This window comes from Dipodomys merriami, unplaced genomic scaffold (assembly GCF_024711535.1).
Source record: "Dipodomys merriami isolate MVZ:Mamm:240054 unplaced genomic scaffold, mDipMer1.0.p SCAF_3, whole genome shotgun sequence".
Classification (NCBI taxonomy): Eukaryota; Metazoa; Chordata; class Mammalia; order Rodentia; family Heteromyidae; genus Dipodomys; species Dipodomys merriami.
In genome coordinates this window covers 39,709,793-39,729,806 of record NW_027204492.1, presented here as the reverse complement: position 1 = coordinate 39,729,806, position 20,014 = coordinate 39,709,793, and the positions used below count along the sequence as shown (strand labels likewise).

Here is a 20,014-nt window from a genome sequence, read left to right as displayed (position 1 = left end):
TTTGGACTCTATGAAGGAAAGATATTTCAAATCAGGGGATGGGATAGAAAACCAAGGCTAGGTGCAGTCACTGGTTGCACTTACTTGGAAGCCAGGATAAACAGTGGAGATTTTACCTGGGACCATTTGGAAGGCACAGGGGATTTGACGAAGCAGTGGGGCAAACACAGACCTTACTCCTGCTATCCTGAAAGCATCGGTCCTAGCACTGAGGTTTCAAAGGTGAAGCCTGAACATCAGTCCTGGACGTGATCTTTCTCACTACTTGTCATCCACTGCCCACATTGAATAGGAGAGGGAACATCTCACACATGTGATAGTTATTGTTGTGTCCATCCCACTGGTAAACTAAAGTTTCAACTTCAAGTTCAGTTCATACTCAGTCCCAGTAAGACAATACGTGGTCTATTCTAGGCTATAGCAAGTCCCTGAAAAAAGTATCTACAAAGAAAACTTCCAAACCTGTGCCCTCTAGTGGCATAGTCAGACCAGACAGAAGCACAAGTTGTTACCTACTGCTTGTGATTCATCTGAACTTGCAACCAAGTAGTAACTGCAGGGCTCATTTCTGACTCTCTTCCCCTTAATCCTCCTGCCCTATGCTCTAGTATCAGAAGTGTTGAATCTGTGTTTCTCTCATATCTCTGTATATACTAAATGTGAAATTTGACACAAGCTAATTAATATTGTTAACTTTCAGATTTCTCACCTCTAAAGTGGAAATAATAATCCCTATGTCATCTGGGTGTCATTTGGGTAGCAAAGGAAACTTAAAGTGTATATTGGTCAGTATTCTGTTCTATGACAAAACTCCTCAAGCTGATTAATAGAAAATTTAAAATAGATTATTTAATAACAGTTCAGGATGGTGAAGAACATGGCACCAGCAAAATCCCAACTCTAGTGAGAACTTTATGGTAGATAGTAATACAATAGTGGGACTACACACAAGCAATAGAGATCATGTAGTCACGTCAGTAGCCAGTAGTGATACAAAGGTCAAGTTAGGCTTTTACATCAACCCATTGTAGTGAAATCTAACTCAGAGATTTCATCCTCACAATGACCTAACACCAGGATCCACCTTTTAACTTGCCTACTAACCCTACATTGCAACATTGAGGACCAAGCTTTCCAACACATGAGCTGTTAGAGGATAGATTCAAACAAAAGTAAGGTGGCACCCAGAAGCTGCTATCATACTGCCTAACATATACTGGGAATCCAGAAACTGCTGATTTTCTCCTCTTTCATCTGCTGTTATTGATTCTCCTCTTTCATCCCAAATCTCAGTGCTTCCTGGGCTCCATCTCCATCCACCCAGCTCATGTTCAGCTAACATATACTCTTTCATAGAAAGAAAATTGATCTATAAAGTGTAGGATTCTTATAAAATTAACTTTAGTATACTTGTAGAATTGTGTAAATCTGTTGGATCTGCAAAACTGCATATAGAATCTCAGACATGTTCCCATATTAATTAAATCATACTAAAATTATGAAATCCTTGTTTACATAAATGCAATCATAATTCATTCTCATAAATTCTTCACAATTTTTTAGAAATGTTCAAAGTTCCTTTAATATGCAAAAGTTTTTCCCCCTGGTTTTGACAATATTTTATGCCCCCTTCCCCACACACACCTAAGTCTGGGAGAAAAGATAATGTCTTACTTTATAAGTCTGGATAAAATGTTTGTGAACTGGCAAAATTCAGAAAATTGGCTTCTTCTTGCAATCTATATCTTACAAACAAGTTAAGTGCTGAGTCCTTAAGCAAAGAAGAAACAATTCCATGAGACTAAGGAAAGGATCACTTCTGCTTCTGCCAGTAAGGGAGGCCCAGTGGGCATATGTAGTCAAGGTTCATTAATTCAATATTTCTATTTGTGAGTTCTTACTCTCTGTACTAGCCTTGATAATAATGACCCATAAATATTGGAAACCAACTAATTCTGTAATTTGTGGGCTCAAATACAGAATATAGGATTTGCATAATTTAGTCCTTCAAATACATTTCAAAAATTTCAATTTGCACATTGTCTAGCTTCAGTATATAATCATTGAGCACTTGAGTCAAAGCTTAGGGTTTGACTATGGAATTATTTATTAAGCTTCTTAGTAATACTCAAAACTTCTATTTGATCTCACAACCTTTGAAATAATTATTTTCTTCAAAATTCTCTAGGGAAGCAATAAGGTCTTCCAGAGCCATGCTTTCCAAAGACTACTCATTTCAGAGGATTACTCAGTTAATTGCTTTGTCATTTAATTCCATGGGCTGTCATGGATTCTTTGATCCCAGCAAGAGTCACTCTAGCTTGTCTCCAGCTACCATTCAGTTGTTCTACATGCCACACTTCAGCATAAGCCTTCCTTAAACATGGTCAGATATTGTCTGCTTTGAGCAAAAGAAAAAAAAGGCTTCAGTGAGTTCCATGAGTGAACAAAAATATATTTTAAGGTTGGACATGGGACATTTACAATCTACACTCGTATGCTGTAAAAGAGTTCTCTGCTCTTCCTGACTTGCTTACTGGTGCCACGGTAGAGAACCAACTCAAAAGAGTTTTTTATTTTATTTTATTTTATTTTTTCTCAATACTGTTTCTTATAGCTTCGTTACATACATCATTCCTCTCTGCTTTCTCTTTTTTAATCTCTCTTCACTCATCCCAATTAATATTGATTATTAATACTTTTGAAATTATTTTTAAATTCTTTCTACAAATATCCTGGCTCCTTTCTTTTCTATCCTAATTAGGGAATGTTTCATTGTTGATTCCATTGTATTTGAATGTGTTAGTGTGATTTACTTTCTCTTTTCTGAGTGTAGTGGAAAATCAAACACTATGAGAAGGCTATTCGTGAAGAAGACTTCCATGTAAAGTCAACAGAGGTATGAGTCCCAACAGATATTCAAGTTGCAATAGACACCACTGAAATCCAGAGTCTCATTAGGCAGTAATTTGAAGACATACTCTAATAAGTTGGAAAATTTAGAAATGTACAGATGATGATCTACCAAGGGATAAAACTACATAAACAGATCTAATATGAGCAAAGATATTATAGTATTCTGTCAAAAATAGGAAAAACAAACAAAGAATAAAGGAAGGAACAAAGAAAGGAAGGGAGAGAAAGAGAGAGAATTCTACCATATTTTCAGATAAACTACCAACAATCTTCAAAATTTCTTCCATAGAATAAAAAATGGAATGAATGCTTGTAAACTCATTTTAAAAAGCCAGTATTACTATCATACCAAAACTGGATAAGGATATGCACAGAAAAACACTATTTGCCAATTTGCTTAATAAATATAGATGCAAACATCTTAAACAAAATATTTCCAAACAAAATTTATTTTTAAAAAGATTACCACTCTGCAAAGCAGTGTGGGTATATAACAAATGACTAAACATAGAGCTCTCCTATGATCCAGCAATCCCACTTATGGGCATTTAACCAAATGACCACAAACAAGGACATACTAAAGCTGCCAGCACAATCATATTTATTGCAGCATCATTTACCAAAGCTAAGATTTGGAACCAAACCAGATGCCCCTCAGTTGATGAATGGATCAGGAAAATGTGAGATACATACATACATATATATATATATATATATATATATATATATATATATATATAATTCTCTGCTTCCAACAGAAAGTATGATGACATTGCCCCATTTGTAAGGAAATAGAATTGTAAAAAATATCATATTAAGTGAAGTAAGCTAGATCCAAAGAAACACAGGCTCCAAGGTTTCCCTCATTTGTATTCATTAGTATTTGTCTAGGATAGTCCTAGCAGGTGAGCAGAATAGCTCAATAACTATGTGCATATGACAATATAAGATGATGCTAAGGGTCTGGGAAGTTGGCTCAGTGGTAGAGTGCTTTCTTTGCATGCATGAGGCCCTGGGTTCGATTCCTCAGTACCACATAAGAAGAAAGCCAGAAGTGGCACTGTGGCTCAAGTGGTAGAGTGCTAGCCTTGAGCTGAAGAGCTGAGGGACAGAGCCCAGGCTCAGAGTTCAAACCCCAGGACCAAAAAAAAAAAAAACAAAGCAAAACAAAACAAAACAGATGACACTAAGCAAAATGAACTCTAAGACCTGAAAACAGAGGTATTTCTTTGTTGTTGTTTTTAATGTATTATGTGATTTCTTTCATGTTTTTTTAGTATGGTTTATCTCCTGTTTGCACTGTATTTGATTTTGTACCCTGGGTATTGTATATATGTTTATCTGAATTAGGGAAGGAGAACAAAAAAATGGTGAAACAAAGGACAAAGGGTGAACCAAACAATATGTTGGAAGTGAACGGTACAACTTACGGGGGGGGGAAGGGGGGAGACCTCGGGGAGGGAAAGTGGGAAAAATGAGGGAGGGGGTATCAAGTTCGACAAGACATGTACTCACTACCTTACATATGTAAGGTAACTATAATCCCCTTTACATCACTGTGACAATAAAATTTAAAAAATAAATAAAAGATTAGACACCATAATCAAGTTAGTTAATACAAGAATGGTTTGATATACACAAATCAATAAATGAAGTATAACATAAGTAGAATCAAGGATAGAAAAAAATCACAGAATTATGTTGATAAATGCCAGAAAGACCGTTGGCAACCAAGCATCCTTTTAAAATAAAATCCCTAAAAGAAATTAGTAATAAAGAGATAATGCATTAACATTATAAAAATGTATATGATAAACTAATATGCAACAGTGTACTTAATGGGGATAAAACGATTTCCTCTAAAATGAAGGATCTGTTACTTGCAATCTTATCTATAGAAATAATACAAAAGAAACATGTTTTAAAAAGATATGAAGCCAGGCTCCAGTGGCTCACGCCTGTAATACTAGCTACTCTGAAATCTGAGGATCACAGTTCAAAGCCAGGCTGGGCAGGAACATCTGTGAGACTTTTATCTACAATTAATCACCAGAAAACTGGAAGTGGCACTGTGGCTCAAGAGTTAGAACATTAGCCTTTAGCTGAAGAGCTCAGGGACAGTGCTTAGGCCCAGAGTTCAAGCACCGCGACTATTATGGGGTCCTGGGGAGGGGATTCCACATTCCTGCCAGTGAGGATTTTAAATCCCACTAAAGTCCACCACATAGAGACAGTCTCATGTAAAAAGATGAATTTATTGGGGAGGTGGATAGCTGACCTGCCAGGGATGCAGCACAGACTTGGGAGCTGTGACTGTGACCCCCAGCATTCCTCAAGCTGAGGTTTTTAAGGGGTGGGTTATATAGAGTTACATAGACAAGCCATGCAAGGCAGGTTTGGCTCATTTTCATTGGTTATAGTTATATGACCTTTAAATTCATTTGTTCTTTATGGTAAATATCATACATAATAATTTGCAATAGGCTGCCCATAGTGGGACCACTCGGTAGTGGTCTTCAATTGATGGGCTTAAGGCCCTGTTACTTAGGCAAGCAAGCAAGGTTACAGAAGCAAAACAGCAAAAACATAGCCTTGAGTCACAGGAGCATAGGCAAAACATAATCTTGACTTGGTCAGCATGACCAATACTATCAATACTATTGACACTATTACAGAAATTATTTTTATTTCAAGTTCCTGACTAATACAGCAACTCAGTGCAGCTGGTGATAAGCCCCAAGATTGTCAGCTACTGGTACCCTTTGTCTGGGAGTTTTCTAACTTTCTGCCAGTGAATAGCATCTCCGCAACTCAAATATTACAATGACCAACCAAAGAAAAAAAACACAGATATGAGCCAGCACCATTGGCTCATGCCTATAATTCCAGCTATTCAGAAGGCTGAGATCTGAGGATCACAGTTTGAAACCAGCTATGACAGGAAAGTCCATGAAACTCATCTTCAACAAACTATGACAAAAGCCAGAAGTAGAGCTATGGCTCAAGTGGAAGAGCACAAAAAGAAGTTCCAGGCCCTGAGTTCAAGCCCCAGGACAGACAAAAAAAATCAAATCATATGAATGGAAAAGGAAGTCAAATTATCACAGTGTGAAGATGACCTGATCGTCATATTTAAAAGAGCCTAAAATTCAAACACAGGTGGCTCCCACCTGTAATCCTGAGATACTCAGGAGGCTGAAAGCTGAGAATGAAGGTACAAAGTCAGCCCAGGCAAGAAAGTCTGTGAGACTCTTATCTCCAATTTATCATCAAAAACCCATAAGTGGAGCTGTAGTTCAAGTGGTAGAGCACTAGCCTTAAGTCAGAAAGCTCAGGGAGGGTGTTCGTCTCCGGACCAGCACATATACACAGAAAAAGACCCTAAAGACTCCATTAGAAGACTCTTACACCTGATAAGCATTCTTTTTTTGTCATAACAAATTTTATTAATGTTATTCTGAACATTGTATAAATACAGCTATATACTTGAGTATAAAATATTATTCCAGTTGGAAAATCAAGAAAACATTTAGGGTTATTTTAGGAAATGTTGATAATAAGGCTTCCACTATTATACCAATGAAATATGAAAAGTCATTTCAAAGAAACATTTCAATTGGTGCTATGATTTTGTTAATCAATCCATAAGGAAGAGATTATCTTTAAAATACTCCAATATTTTTGAAGGACATATTCTCTTCAGTACTATATGTATACAAATTTATATGTATATAAATTAGTGGTCTGAAAGGTGGTTCTTTACCAATGCTTGGGACTCAATAAGTATTTATTGAAAAACAGAACTATCAATAGATAAGATCTATTACTTCAATTTGTGCTTCATTTTTGGCAGTACTGAGGCTTAAACTCAGGGCCTTACGCTCAAGCACTCTACTGTTTGAGACACTATACCAGTCCCTTTTTCCATTGGTCATTTTCAAGATAGGCGCTCTCTCTCTCTCTCTCTCTCTCTCTCTCTCTCTCTCTCTCTCTCTCTCTCTCTCTCTCTCTCTCTCTCTCTCTCTCTCTCTCTCTCTCTCTCTCTCTCTCTCTCTCTCTCTCTCTCTCTCTCTCTCTCTCTCTCTCTCTCTCTCTCTCTCTCTCTCTCTCTCTCTCTCTCTCTCTCTCTCTCTCTGCCCAGGGCCACCTGAATTGTTAACCTCCTACATGTGTTTCCCTTTTTCACTAGGATGACAGGTCTACACCATTTCCTCCAGTCATTGTGCTTCCACACTATGGGATGACAGGCACCAGCCATGATGACCATACACTGATTAAAATGGAGTCTTGTAAATGATTCTGCTTGGCTGGCCTTGACTCCAATCCCTTAATTTCTACTTCCCTGTAGCTAAGATTACAGACTTGAGTTACTGCTCCTGTTTTGTTTTTCTGAGGGTTTTTTCAAGTATAAGCAACAGTAATCATACTGCAATTCTTGATTTGTTCAAGACCATAAAGCCTATAGAGAAGTTACAAACATTATTAAAATAAATCAAATTAATATGCATTCATCATCTTAGTAAGAAAAACTAACATGTAGAACTACTTTTCACTTAATTCATTGGGCTTCAACCTGTGATATGATTGAAAAAAGGGGCTGACACTGCTGTTTGAATTTCAATCTATGAATTCCTATCTTTTTAAGATTTCTTTTATTATTACTATCTTTAAGTAGTACAAAGGAGTTGCCATTTAACAAAGAAGTTTATGAATACAATATATCCTATTTTTGAGAACTCAAGCACCTACACATCAAAACACATTTAAAATATTGATAAAACAGTAGCTATGGCATATATTCACCCTCTTGTTAAAATGGTTTAATAAATTATTTTAGAATCTAAGTTCAGAAGAGTCTTCCTAAGGAGACAATTTATACTAAGCTAGTATGAGTGTGGGAATGAAAATAACTTCATGGACCAGAAGGAAGGACAGCTTTGTTCTTAAATCCAACTCAAAGGACACATGATGAGAATCACATTTCATAAACAGACTCCTTACCAAAAACAACTTTTTTTGTAATTTTATTGTCAAGGTGATATACAAAGGGGTTACAGTTACACACATAAGTTAGAGAGTACATTTCTTGTCAAACATTGTTACCCCTTCCCTCATTTTTCTCCTTCACTGAGTTTTTTAAATAGGATGTTTTTGTGATATACATATATATATATATATATATATATATATATATATATATATATATATATATATATATACAAAATGGAATTCTATTACTCCATCAGAAAGAATGACACTACCCCATTTGTTAGGAAATGGAAAGACTTGGGAAAAATTATATTAAGTAAAGTAAGCCAGGCCCAAAGAAACATAGGTTCCATGGGTTCCCTTATCTGCAATAACTAGTATATGTCTAGGACAAGCAGAAAAGGTCAAAAGCTATGTACATATGACCAGATAAGATGATGCTAAGCGACATGAATCGCAAGGTAGGAACACAAGAGGTTTTAGCTTTGTTGCTGTAATTTTAATGTACTGTGTGATTTTTTTTTGTTTCTTTGTATGTTCTTCCCCCATGGTATAACCCCTGTTTTCACTGTATTTGATTCCGGTGCCCTGTATCTTGTATATACATTTTTCTAATTTGTGGAGGGGAAGGAAATAACAAAATGCTAAAATAAGGATACAGGTTGAGCCATTGTAACAATGAGATGTACAAGACACTATGTTGAAAACGAACTTTACAACTTTGGGAGGGGAGGGAGGAGTTGGGAAGGTGGGGAGGAGAGGGATGGTAGGGGAAAAACAAAGGAGGGGGTAACAAGGGTAATCATTACCTTACTCATGCAACTGTAACCCCTCTGTACAGTATATTTACAATAAAATATATACTAAAAATAGAATATTTTTGAAATACAAACTATGTTTCAGGGACACTTTTTATGGTTAAATTGTTGCAGTATACCTAACACAAGGAGAAAAAAATCCAAAATGGAAGTTACTGAAGTTTCAAATAAGCAAATTTGGCCTACATAAAATAGATAATGCAAAATCCATTAAGTCCTATACAAGTTGTTTAATGATCTGATGGCCTAGTGTCCCTAAAAAGAAGCTGAGAATAGACTGTACTGACATTTTCCTCTTAGGAGTTAGCATTTGTAGAGAAAAGGTGAAGAGGGTAATTTAAATTTCAGTGTTCCAATTCAACTATAATGAAATAAAGTAAGGTTGAATAATAGAGATTCTATTTTGTAAAACATTCACCTTTATCCACATTGTTTGTTCCATTATCAACTTTTCATGATAGTTAATAATTATTACTCATAAGTTTAAATCTTAAATGAATTCCCAGCTAACCTAGAAATGTATCTTTAATTATTTCAATAAGCTTAACACATATTAAATGGAGTATTACTTTGCTATATCTTGAAGGTAGAAAAGTCTTCAATAACGAAAGCAAGTCAACAAAAGCCTCATACAATCTGCAATTCTCCCTCACAAGAAGGTACTGATTAGCAATCACCAAAGTCCTTCATCTAAGAGGTTGACTTTGGTAAATAACCCTGGGGCCTCAATATAGTCTCAATATTCAAAAGCTAACACCACTGTTACTACCAAAGAGTTATGAGAGTTGCCACCAACTTAACTTTCCCAAGTTCAGAAGTGTCACCAACCCAAAAGAAAAGCAAAAGCATTTAAACTTTCAACTGTACAAGCCCTTTGGCAAGAAAGGTCATACTTAAAATAGCCAGATTTGGAAACAAGAGTCGTTTGAAATAGGCTCCGGAAAAGCCATATATTCTTCCTATATTCCTACTGAGAACTAGATCTCAGATGTGTTTAACCTGCAGAATTGCATCCCCTGTAAAGCACAAGCTGGACACATCCTACAGAACTCACACACAGCCCCTAGCAGAAGCAGTCACTGGCTTTAGTGCCAAAATGTGGCAAGTCATGTGATTTCTGTCATATAATTGATGTAAAACTGAAAACAGAACTTTTTTATTATTCTTACTTTTTTGTTAGTTTTTTGTTGTCAGTCATGGGGCTTGAACTCAGGACCTGAGCTAGCATTCTAACACTTTGAGCCAAAACATCACTTCCAGTGTTCTGGTAATTAATTGGAGATAAGAACATCATAGCCATTTCTGCCCAGGATTGCTTTGAGCCATGTAGCTAGTGAAAATTTGTTTAGACTTTATGGACTTAGGAAAAATGGGTTCTTGCAAAACCTAATTACATGATTCATTCTGGAAGTTCAAGAGACAAACAAATTGATTTTTCTTGTAATCTAAAAGTTATTAAATATATTCTAGATTGAATATTCTAGGTAATTTGAGGGGATGGACAGGGTTAGAACAGAAGAGGGCAGAATAATGGAAGGAATGATATTGATCAAGATGAATTCTACTGGAGCTGGGAAGGTGGCTCAGTGGTAGTGCGCTTGCCTTGCATGCATGAAGCCCTGGGTTCGATTCCCCAGCACTACATAAGCAAAAAAGAAAAAAGGCCGGAAGTGGCATTGTGGCTCAAGTGGAGAGTGCTAGCCTTGAGCTGAAGAGCTGAGGGACAGCACCCAGGCCCAGAGTTCAGGCCCCACAACAGGACCCAAAAAAAAAAAAAAGATGAATTCTACTCATAAATTGTCATGTTGACTTGAAATTATAACTATTTAAATATAATAAATAAATTTAGTAACAAATAAACATACCCAATTCAAAAAATCTGAAATCTGACATGCTCCAAAACCTAAAATTAAGAGATTTATTTAGCTTTCTATATTTTCTTTCAGATGCAAACCAATGATTTATGAGAACCGTTGTGCTCCTTAACTAAGATTGAACCTCCAAGACACAAAACTTAAAACTGTGATTTGGTCAGAGTAATGAAAAGGACTTTTTTGTATAATTTTATGAAATGTGATATTTCTAAGTCATTTTATACTATTTTTATGGACAAATATATTTTCAATGTTATAAAACATTGTTCTTTCTGCAAAAAGTATGAAAGAAGTGTTTGGTATTTCTCTATCTTTAAGAATAATTTACAGTCAAGGCCAAAGTTTAGTGAAGCTAATTGCAATACAAAGTATTAATTTGTTTACTCAGAAACAACAAAGGAAAATTGCATTATTTTGCCAGTCCTGGGCTTGAACTCAGGACCTGGGCTCTGATCCCTGAGTCTCTCTGTGCTCAAGGCTAGCACTCTACCCACTTGAGCCACAACACCACTTCCAGCTTTTTCTGAGTAATTTATTGGAGATAAGAGTCTCACAGACCTTTCTTCCCCCAAGTGGCTTCAAACTGTGATTCTCAGATCTCAGCCTTCTGATTAGCTAGGATTACAGGCATGAGTCAGCAGCACCCTGCTAAACCTGTCCTTTTTTTAAATTTAAATTTAAATTTTTTAATTGAAAAGGTGATGAGCTGGGGAGACAATAAGTACATTTGTCTTTAATCTCTGTTACCCCATTCTCTTTATCTCCCACTTATCCTTCCCTACCCCCCCAAGTTGTAATGTTCATATCCAACATAGTATCAAGTGAGTATCAATAATGCTATAGTTCACCCATTGTTCTTCTGTTTCTGTGATTCCCTTTCCCTTTCACATAGTGCATTGTCTATTACGTAAAACAGGAGGTACAAAAAACTAAGAGCAATGAAGAAAGAAAAAAAGCAATAGAGAAAAAAACCAAACTATATACAGGGTCTAATGAGAAACTCTTGTGTCCATAAGTTGTGGTTCATGTAAATATGCTTCATTTTATATAGTCCTTTGCAATAAGCACTTGAGTTATTAAGATTCCCTGTTAAGAATATCATATACATATTCTAGTTCATACAAATGAGGGAGATCATGTGACCTGCTTTTCTTTGGGTCTGGCTTACTTCACATAATTTTTTCCAAGTCTTTCCATTTCCTTATGAATGGAATGATGTTATTCTTTCTGATGGACGCATAGAATTTCATTGTGTATATGTACCACATTTTCTTGATCCATTCATCTACCAAGGGGCATCTGGGTTGCTTCCATATCTTGGTTATGGTAAATAATGCTGCAATGAACATAGTCATATTGATAGCTTTCATGTGACCTTGTTTGTGGTCATTTGGGCAGATTCCCAGAAATGGGATTGCTGGGTCATAGGGAAGCTCTATGTGTAGTCTTTTGAGGAACCTCCACACTGCTTTCTAGAGTGGTTGAACAAGTTTACACTCCCACCAACAATGCAGTAGCATACTCCTTTGGTCACATCCCTCCCAGCATCTGTTGTTAGATTTTTTGATTATGGACATTCTAACTGGTGTAAGGTAGAATCTCAATGTTGTTTTAATTTGTATTTCTTTTATAGTCCGATGTTGAGCAATTTTTTTAAATATATATTTTTATTGTAAAGATATTGTACAGAGGGGTTACAGGTACATGAGCAAGGTAATGAATCCATTTCCTATGGAGCATTGTTATACCCTCCTTTTTTTCCCCTACCATCCGATGCTTTCTTCCCCACCTCCCCACCTCCTCCCTCCTCTCCTCTCCCGCCACCCCTCCCCAAGTTGTAAAGTTTGTTTTCAAAATACTGTCTTTTACATCTCATTGTTACAATGGGTCATCTTGTATCCTTATTTCAGCATTTTGTTATTTACCTTCCCCTCCCCAAATCAGAAAAATGCATATACAAGAGGCAGGACACTGGAATCAAATACATTGACAACAGGGGTTGTACCATGGGGGAAGAACATACAAAGAAACAAAAAAATCACATAGTACATTATAAGTACATTAAAAAGAACAGCAACAAAATAATATATTATGTGAAGTAAGCCAGACTCAAACATAGGTCCCACGGTTTCCCTTATGTGCAATAACTAGTACATGTCTAGGACAAGCAGAAGAGATCAAAAGATATGTACATATGACCATATAAGCTGATGCTAAGCAAAATGAACCCCAAGGTAGGGACACAAGATGTTTTACCTTTACCTTTGTTTCTGTTTTTTTTTAGCAATTCTTCATGTGTTTCTTTGCCATTCATATTTCTCTTCAGAGAGGGCTCTCTTAAGGTCTTTATTCCACTTTTTAATTGGATGGTGGTTACTTTGGGGGTTTGTTTAGGGAGGGATTTAACTTCTTGAGCTGTTGGTATATTTTAGATATGAGACCCTTGTCTGTTGAATGACTGGTGAAGATCTTCTCCCAGTCTGTGGGGTTTCTATATATTTTGCTAGTTATATCCTTTGCCACACAGAAACTCTGTAGTTTAATGTAGTCCCATTTATCCAACCTTTCTTTGATTTGTTGTGTTTCTGGATCTTAATTAAGAAAGTTTTGACCTGTGCCAAGGAGCCCTAGTGTTTCTCTTATTTCTTCTTGTAATATTTTCAAGGTACCTGCTTTTATCTCGAGGTCTTTGGTCCATTTGGAGTTGATTCTGGTGCAAGGTGATATGTAGGTATCTGACTTTAATTTTCTACATGTGTTTAGCCAATTCTGCCAGTGCCATTTATTGAAGAGGCTGTCTTTCTTCTATCCTATTTTTTGGCTCCCTTGTCAAAGATTAGGTGGCCAGAGGTCTGCGGGTTCATTTTTGAGTCTTAGAATCTATTCCATTGGTCCTCAGGCCTATACTTGTGCCAGTAACAAGCTCTTTTTAGTGCTATGGCTTTGTAATAGAGTGTTGAGGTTCGGTATTGAAATTCCTCCAGCATTGTTCTTCCTGCTAAGGATTGTTTTTGCTATTCTGAGTCATTTGTTGTTCCATATGAATTTTTGGATTGCTTCTTCTATTTCATTGGAAAAATAAGTTAACCTACCCTTTTTAATGTCTTTTAAAGAACTCAGGTTTGGAAGCTTATCACTAGAAAAAAACGTTGCCGCATACACAAGTTTTGGGGAAAAGAAAGTAGCTTTATTGAGGGTACTAGCCAGCTGGAAAGGAAGCAGATTAATGTCTCATGTTTTTTGTTCCATGTCTTCAGGTAAATGGAATAATTATATAAGGAACAAGTTAAGTGTATACATAGAAACCAGCATTTCCCAGGAGCTTTTGTCTGGTCTTTTGTTGTTGTTCTTGGTCATGGCCTCAGCTCTGTCCCTTAGCTTTTTCACTCAAGGCTAGCAAGCGGTCTACCACTTTGCACTACACTGCCACTTGCAGTTTTCTGGTGGCTAAATGCAGATGAGTGTAACAAACTTTCTTTCCCCAGCTGGATTTGAATCATGATCCTCAGACCTCAGATTCCTGGATAGGTAATATTACAAGCATGAGCCACCAACGCTCTGTTTCTTCCACTGATGATGATGATGATGATGATGATGATGATGACGACGACGACGACGATGACTATTATTATATCTAGACTTATACATGTGACTTTTCTATCTGGGCTGAATTCAAACCCCAATCCTCAGTTCTCAGTCTCCTGAGTAGCTAAGATTACAGGTGTGAGCCACTGGCACCCTGCCTGTCTAGTCTTTTGACATGGACTAGGAGTCATCATCCCCTAGGACTAGCCTAGTCTTCTCTGGAGGGCAAGACATTCTGCTATGGAGGGGAAGAGAATGGGAATAATTCAAGATGAAATCACAGATAACACAGTATGGTTGCTTCAAAGTGATATTCCTTTATGCAGTTTTGAAAGCTTGATGTGAATTTGGGAACATTCATTAAATACTTTGCAACTATTGGTTTTAACACTTTTTCAACCTTTTATTCTGACTTCATGTATTTCAATTTTTTAAGTATGTTTAGTGATATTAAATTTCCAAATTATTTTTCTTTCCTTCTTTCTCTGGGCAGTTTATGAAGCTATTGAAATCTAGCTTAAAACATTTTTATCCCTCTAACTTTGCTGATATGAATTATTCTCCATTGGAAATTAGGAAGAAAAATTCATAGTTTCCATACCTCAGGGTGCCAGCATATGGGAAGATTTTTTCCTGGCAATTGAAGAATTAAATGGACAGGACTTATGCAGATCTAAAGGGTAGCCCAGGAATCTAAGGACCCAGCAGAGAGGGAAACAAGGCCTGGAGTATAGGAGCAGAGCACCTTCCTCATCATTTATTGGACATAGTGTATGTTAATCATCATTTCTCAGCAAATAAGCTTAGAACTTTTGAAGGAGCACATACTTTTATTTTCATTTTTTGCATATAAATGCACATACATATATATTCAAGATGGCAAAAGATAGTAGAGTCTGTGTATATATACATATATGTGTGTATATATGTGCATATATGTAGATACACATATGCATATACATATGTGTGTGTCTTACATCTGATCATAATACCATGGGAGCCAATTCCAGCCCTGAGGTGCCCTAAACTCTTCTTTCTATGTGATACTCTGGTTCAGGTTCCACTGAAAGAGAAGCTCTCATGGGGAGCTTGGGACTGGGATAGGAAGAAAGAGTACAAGGCCTTGGGTAGACAGAGAAGGGAGAAGGGAGACTCCAAGAATTTCACAACCCACCGAGGGCTACCTGGGAAATTTGTAGCCCTTTAGGAACCACATCTCAGCCCCTGACCCTTGCAAGTAAAAATGGAGGTCTAATCCCACCAACATCTACAAGTAATAGTAAGAAGTAAACTGAGAACACAGATAGGAAGGAGAAAAAAGGCTCCTAGGGATGGGACATTTAAGAAACCTTTGTTCTTTGGTGGGCAAGCAGAAAAGGGAAGCCTAGTCACATTTAGGGCTTGCTTCTCTATTTTCTGGAAGGGCCTGCCCCTAGTCTGCTATCAGCCCCAAATCTGAAGTCAAGGAGGGAAAGAGAGGACAAGTGCCCACACTGGACTAGTTTCTGTAAGGGTCACAGCAGATCCTTCCCTTGAATATCAAGCCCCAATTTCAACTTGGCTTCAGAGGGGTTGCTAGATGGCACCATCAGCTCAGGATCTCTTTGCCAATCAGGAGAGCTATTGTTCCTTTTGAAGAACAGTTAAGAGTAAGGATGGAATCTTGAGCCTCATGTCTGAGGCTCAAGAAGATGAACCAGGGCTTGTTAAGGAAAGCAAACAACATTTTCCACCAAGAGATATTAGAGAAAAAAGGGTCAAGAATGTCTCTCTACTCCTCCCAGTGTGTAATAGCATGGATATCTTAAGAGTTGGCCATGTGCTGACAGTGAAGCAGATGTCCTCATGATGCTCCCCCATCTTACAAGTGGTCAAGTCAAAGGAACATGTCCATAGAGGATTGGGGTTGCTGTCCCCATCATACCCACGGTGGGAAACTGCTCCAAAGGACTGGAAGTATGGCTCCTGATGCTGCTGCTGCTATTATCCCTGGGAAGCTTGAACCTAAACCTGAACCTGAACCTAAACCTAAGACTAAATCTAAGCCTGAACCTGAACTGCTAATGCTGTTCCTGTAAAGCTGCCCAGGGATGCCATTTGATATCCCTTGACTTGTTACAATAAGTCATTAATGCCTAGAAGATGATTTAGTCTCATGTCTGTTCCTTCCTGGCTTCCAAGATGAAGCCATTTTGTTTACAATTAATATACAAACAAAATGGAGACAGAGGTGTGTCAAGATTTTCCTAGGCATGGGAGTTTTTGCCTAGGCTTTCCAAAGTTAACTTGTGGTTAAAGGTAAGTAATCAGTATTTCTCAACAAAAATAACCATTTAGAATTAATACCAAGAATACATAAAGAGCTCAAAAACACAAACAATAAAAGAACACATAACTCAATTTAAAGAAAAATGAAAAGGCAGTTCTCAGAAGAAGAAATAAAAATGGTTAATAGATATGTGACAAATTGACAATATTCTTCACCAAAGGTGCAGAGGAGAATGATTTACTTCCTTTGTGTCTAGCTATTACTCTATATTTATCTCAATATTTTATAAGAGCAATATATTCCCTTCTTGAGGTGGGAAAGGAGACAAAATTAATAAAATCTAAATTTGGTTCGATTTATTGGTATATTTTTCTAAAAAGTAGTATTTGAAAATCCTCTCTGTTAATTGTATTTTTAAATGAGTATACATTAATGATATGGTAAAAGGGCTGTAATTAATTCCATATATGTGTACAATGCACTTTCAACATATTTCTTTCTTCCATCCTTTATAATTCCATTTTCCCTCCCTCTCTTTTTGAAATGTTTGGTGGCTTTCATATATTAAGAGAATATATGATAGAGATAGATGATCATCTGTCTATGTATATCATACATATATGTGTGTATAGATATATATGTATATAACATTTTTTTGCTCAAGGCTAGTGGTCTACCACTTGACATACAGCTCCAATTCTTATTTTTTGCTGGTTAATTGGAGATAAGTATCACAAACTTTTCAGTCTGGCCTATGTTAGAATTGAATTAGTGAGCCATAGGCAGCAAGCACTCTCTGTCTCTGTCTGTCTCTCTGTCTCTGTCTGTCTCTGTCTGTCTCTGTCTCTCTGTCTCTCTGTCTCTCTGTCTCTCTGTCTCTCTGTCTCTCTGTCTCTCTCTCTCTCTCTCTCTCTCTCTCTCTCTCTCTCTGTCTCTCTCTCTCTCTCTGTGTGTATGTGCATGTAAGTCCCTGCGCATGAACTCCTAACCAGCTTTTTCCACCCACAGGTGGCACTTTAGGGAAGTGTACCACTTTAGCACACGCTCAATATTCAGCTTTTCATTAGCTCATTGGCTATGTAGGTGTTATGGACTTTTTTGCCTGGGCTGGGACAGAATGGATCTTGAAATCACAGTGTTCTCAGTAGCTAGGATAACAGTATAAGCCATCAGTGCACAGGCAACATGGCATTTTTAATAGGTAATTCTATTCTCTTTTGTAGAATGACTGAGACATGAGCTATCCAATTGTTTTATACATTTATTCCAAGAGGCTCATTCATAGTTAGTACATTATAGTTTTACTGCCAATGTGAAATTAAAAGAACAAGACTCTGTAGTCCCATAAAAGGTAAGGTCTGTGGGGCACCCCTGCTCCATGCCTATAATCCTAGCTACTAAGAAGTCTGAGATCATAGGATTACCGTTCAAAGCCAGCCCAGAGCAGGAAAAGTCCCTGAGAGTGATCTCCAAATAACCACCAAAAAACCAGAAGTGGAGTTGTGGCTCCAGTGGTATAGTGCTAGACTTGAGCAAAGAAAGCTCAGGAACAATGCCCAGACCCTGAGTTCAAACTTCAGGATCAGCACAAAAAGAAAAAAGAAAAGAAAAGAAGAAAGATAAGGCCTCAAAAGGAAGAGGAAATGATTCTGAGGAGTCTATGTTATACAGAAGAAACTTGGTCAATTATTAGACATTGGGTTTGTCAATCAACCCTTGTCAGCAAATCAAGTTAAAGTCCTCGTGGAGGTGGGCAGTGCTTAGGTAACGGACTTTGAAGCACTCGCGCAAGCAGACGTGGCATGTGGCACTGTGACGTGCTGACGTTGTAAGCGTCATTCCCTTTGTGACCGTTTTTGCGTCCACCTCTACTGACCAACCGTCCGAGTAGTTTCTCATTGCTAGTCCTCCTCTACGGTTAGGTCAGACCTCTCGGGTAGCTCCTCGACATTTGCCTTTTCTCTTTGTTTTTCGCACTTCGCCAGATACCATCTTTGTTCCACCTTGAACTTAACACCAGCAGAGACGACTTTGCGGTCGTTTCTGCCTCCCAGCGGGCCAGCCACCTCCTCCTGTTAGCCGTTGTCACCTCAGCAGCCTCCATCTTCAGCGTCGCGGTAGCTCGAAGCCTCAACTGACACCTTGACTGGTAGCCCATCATACCATGTCTGCTTATAAGGAAGAAGACCCAGGCTTTCGAGACCAGGAACAAGCTGATAGCGACATGATCCGTGAGCCCAGGCAAATTATTCTCCACATGCTGCCTCTAGACGAAGCCAATGATGACATCGATGGCGCAGCTGCTCTTCTGGTCTCCCAGGCTGTGGCAATAGCTATCAGTGAGGAGGAGAGTGAGGAGGAGGAGGTTTGGCCCGAGGTTGAGGAAATGTGGCCAGCTGAGGAGATCTGGCCTGATGTCGAGGAAGCGTGGCCCGGTGTGGAAGAGGTCTGGCCTGAAGTAGAGGAGGGGTGGTATGTGTGGAGAGCTGAACAGGAGGATGAGAACGAGGAAGGCCAGGAGGAGGAGGATGAAGAGAGAGTTTACAACAATGAGGAACAGGATGAAGAACAGGGGGATCAAGGACATTTCGGGATTGATTGTGAGTTCCCCTCAGTCAGATTTCAATCTTTTCCCCTGTAGAACTGGAGTTAGAAGTTGAGGCCTTGTCTTTGTAATTCTTATTTATTCTTATTCTTCCTACAGATTGAAGACATCAGAAGACACAGAGGAGAAGTGATAAACATCGAATCTGTTCTTCCCATAGTTGAAATAGTTTACCACCTTTGATAGCCCCTATGAAATTTATCATCACTTGATTTTGTTCTAAAGTTTGGAACCTCAAATATATACACTGCTAATGTCTCCTTTTAGGATAATATGTATCAGCATGTGTTTAGCCTAAAAATAAAAGTTGTTTGAAATTAATAAATAGAATTTTTTTCTATAGAAAAAGTAGAGATGATGGGGTTGGAGGGAGGGCCAAGGAGAGAGGGTTCAAGAGGGGAAGGGGAGTTGAAGGGAAGAGGTGTTGCAGGGAGGGGCCGGGAGAGGAGTAGCTAGGAAGACTTCAAATTTGAGAAGCATGGCCTGGAATGGAGTGACCAAAGCATAGACACCAATTAGAGAGGTTCCAAGAGGAAAAAAAAAGAAAAGGGAGGATCCAGAAGGGTAGGAGAACAGAAGGAACATGAAAAGGAGGAGAAAGAAGGGCTCAGAAGGGAGGAGTGAAGAGAGGAGGGGAAGGAGTGGGGCCAGACTGGGAGGGAAAGTGAAAGGGAGGGATTGAAGGGGAGGCGGAGCCAGGAATGGAGTGACCAGGAGAGAAGTGACCTTGAGGGGAGTGGCCTGGAATGGAGTAGCAAAAGGGGAAGGGCCAAGAAGGGAGGGGCCAGGAGGGGTTTGGAAGGTGAAGGGCGGGGCCAGGAATGGAGGAATCAGGAGAGTTGTGACAGTTGAGGGGAGGGGCCTGGAATGGAGTGACCACAGGGGAGGAGCCAAGAAGGGAGGGGCCAGGAGGGGGGTAGAAGGTGAAGGGAGGGGCCTGGATGGAGTAGCAAGAGGG

At 38.4% G+C, this 20,014-nt stretch overlaps 1 protein-coding gene across 1 annotated transcript; it reads left to right on the top strand.

Annotated features, from left to right (window-relative positions):
- The first annotated feature begins 18,347 nt into the window (after nucleotides 1–18,347).
- On the top strand, nucleotides 18,348–19,296 carry LOC138839431 (golgin subfamily A member 6-like protein 25). The gene is made up of 2 exons (XM_070038994.1): nucleotides 18,348–19,051; nucleotides 19,156–19,296. Exons 1-2 carry the CDS (start codon nucleotides 18,616–18,618, stop codon nucleotides 19,158–19,160), a joined length of 441 nt encoding a protein of 146 aa, XP_069895095.1. The 5' UTR covers nucleotides 18,348–18,615; the 3' UTR covers nucleotides 19,161–19,296.
- Nucleotides 19,297–20,014: the final 718 nt, after the last annotated feature.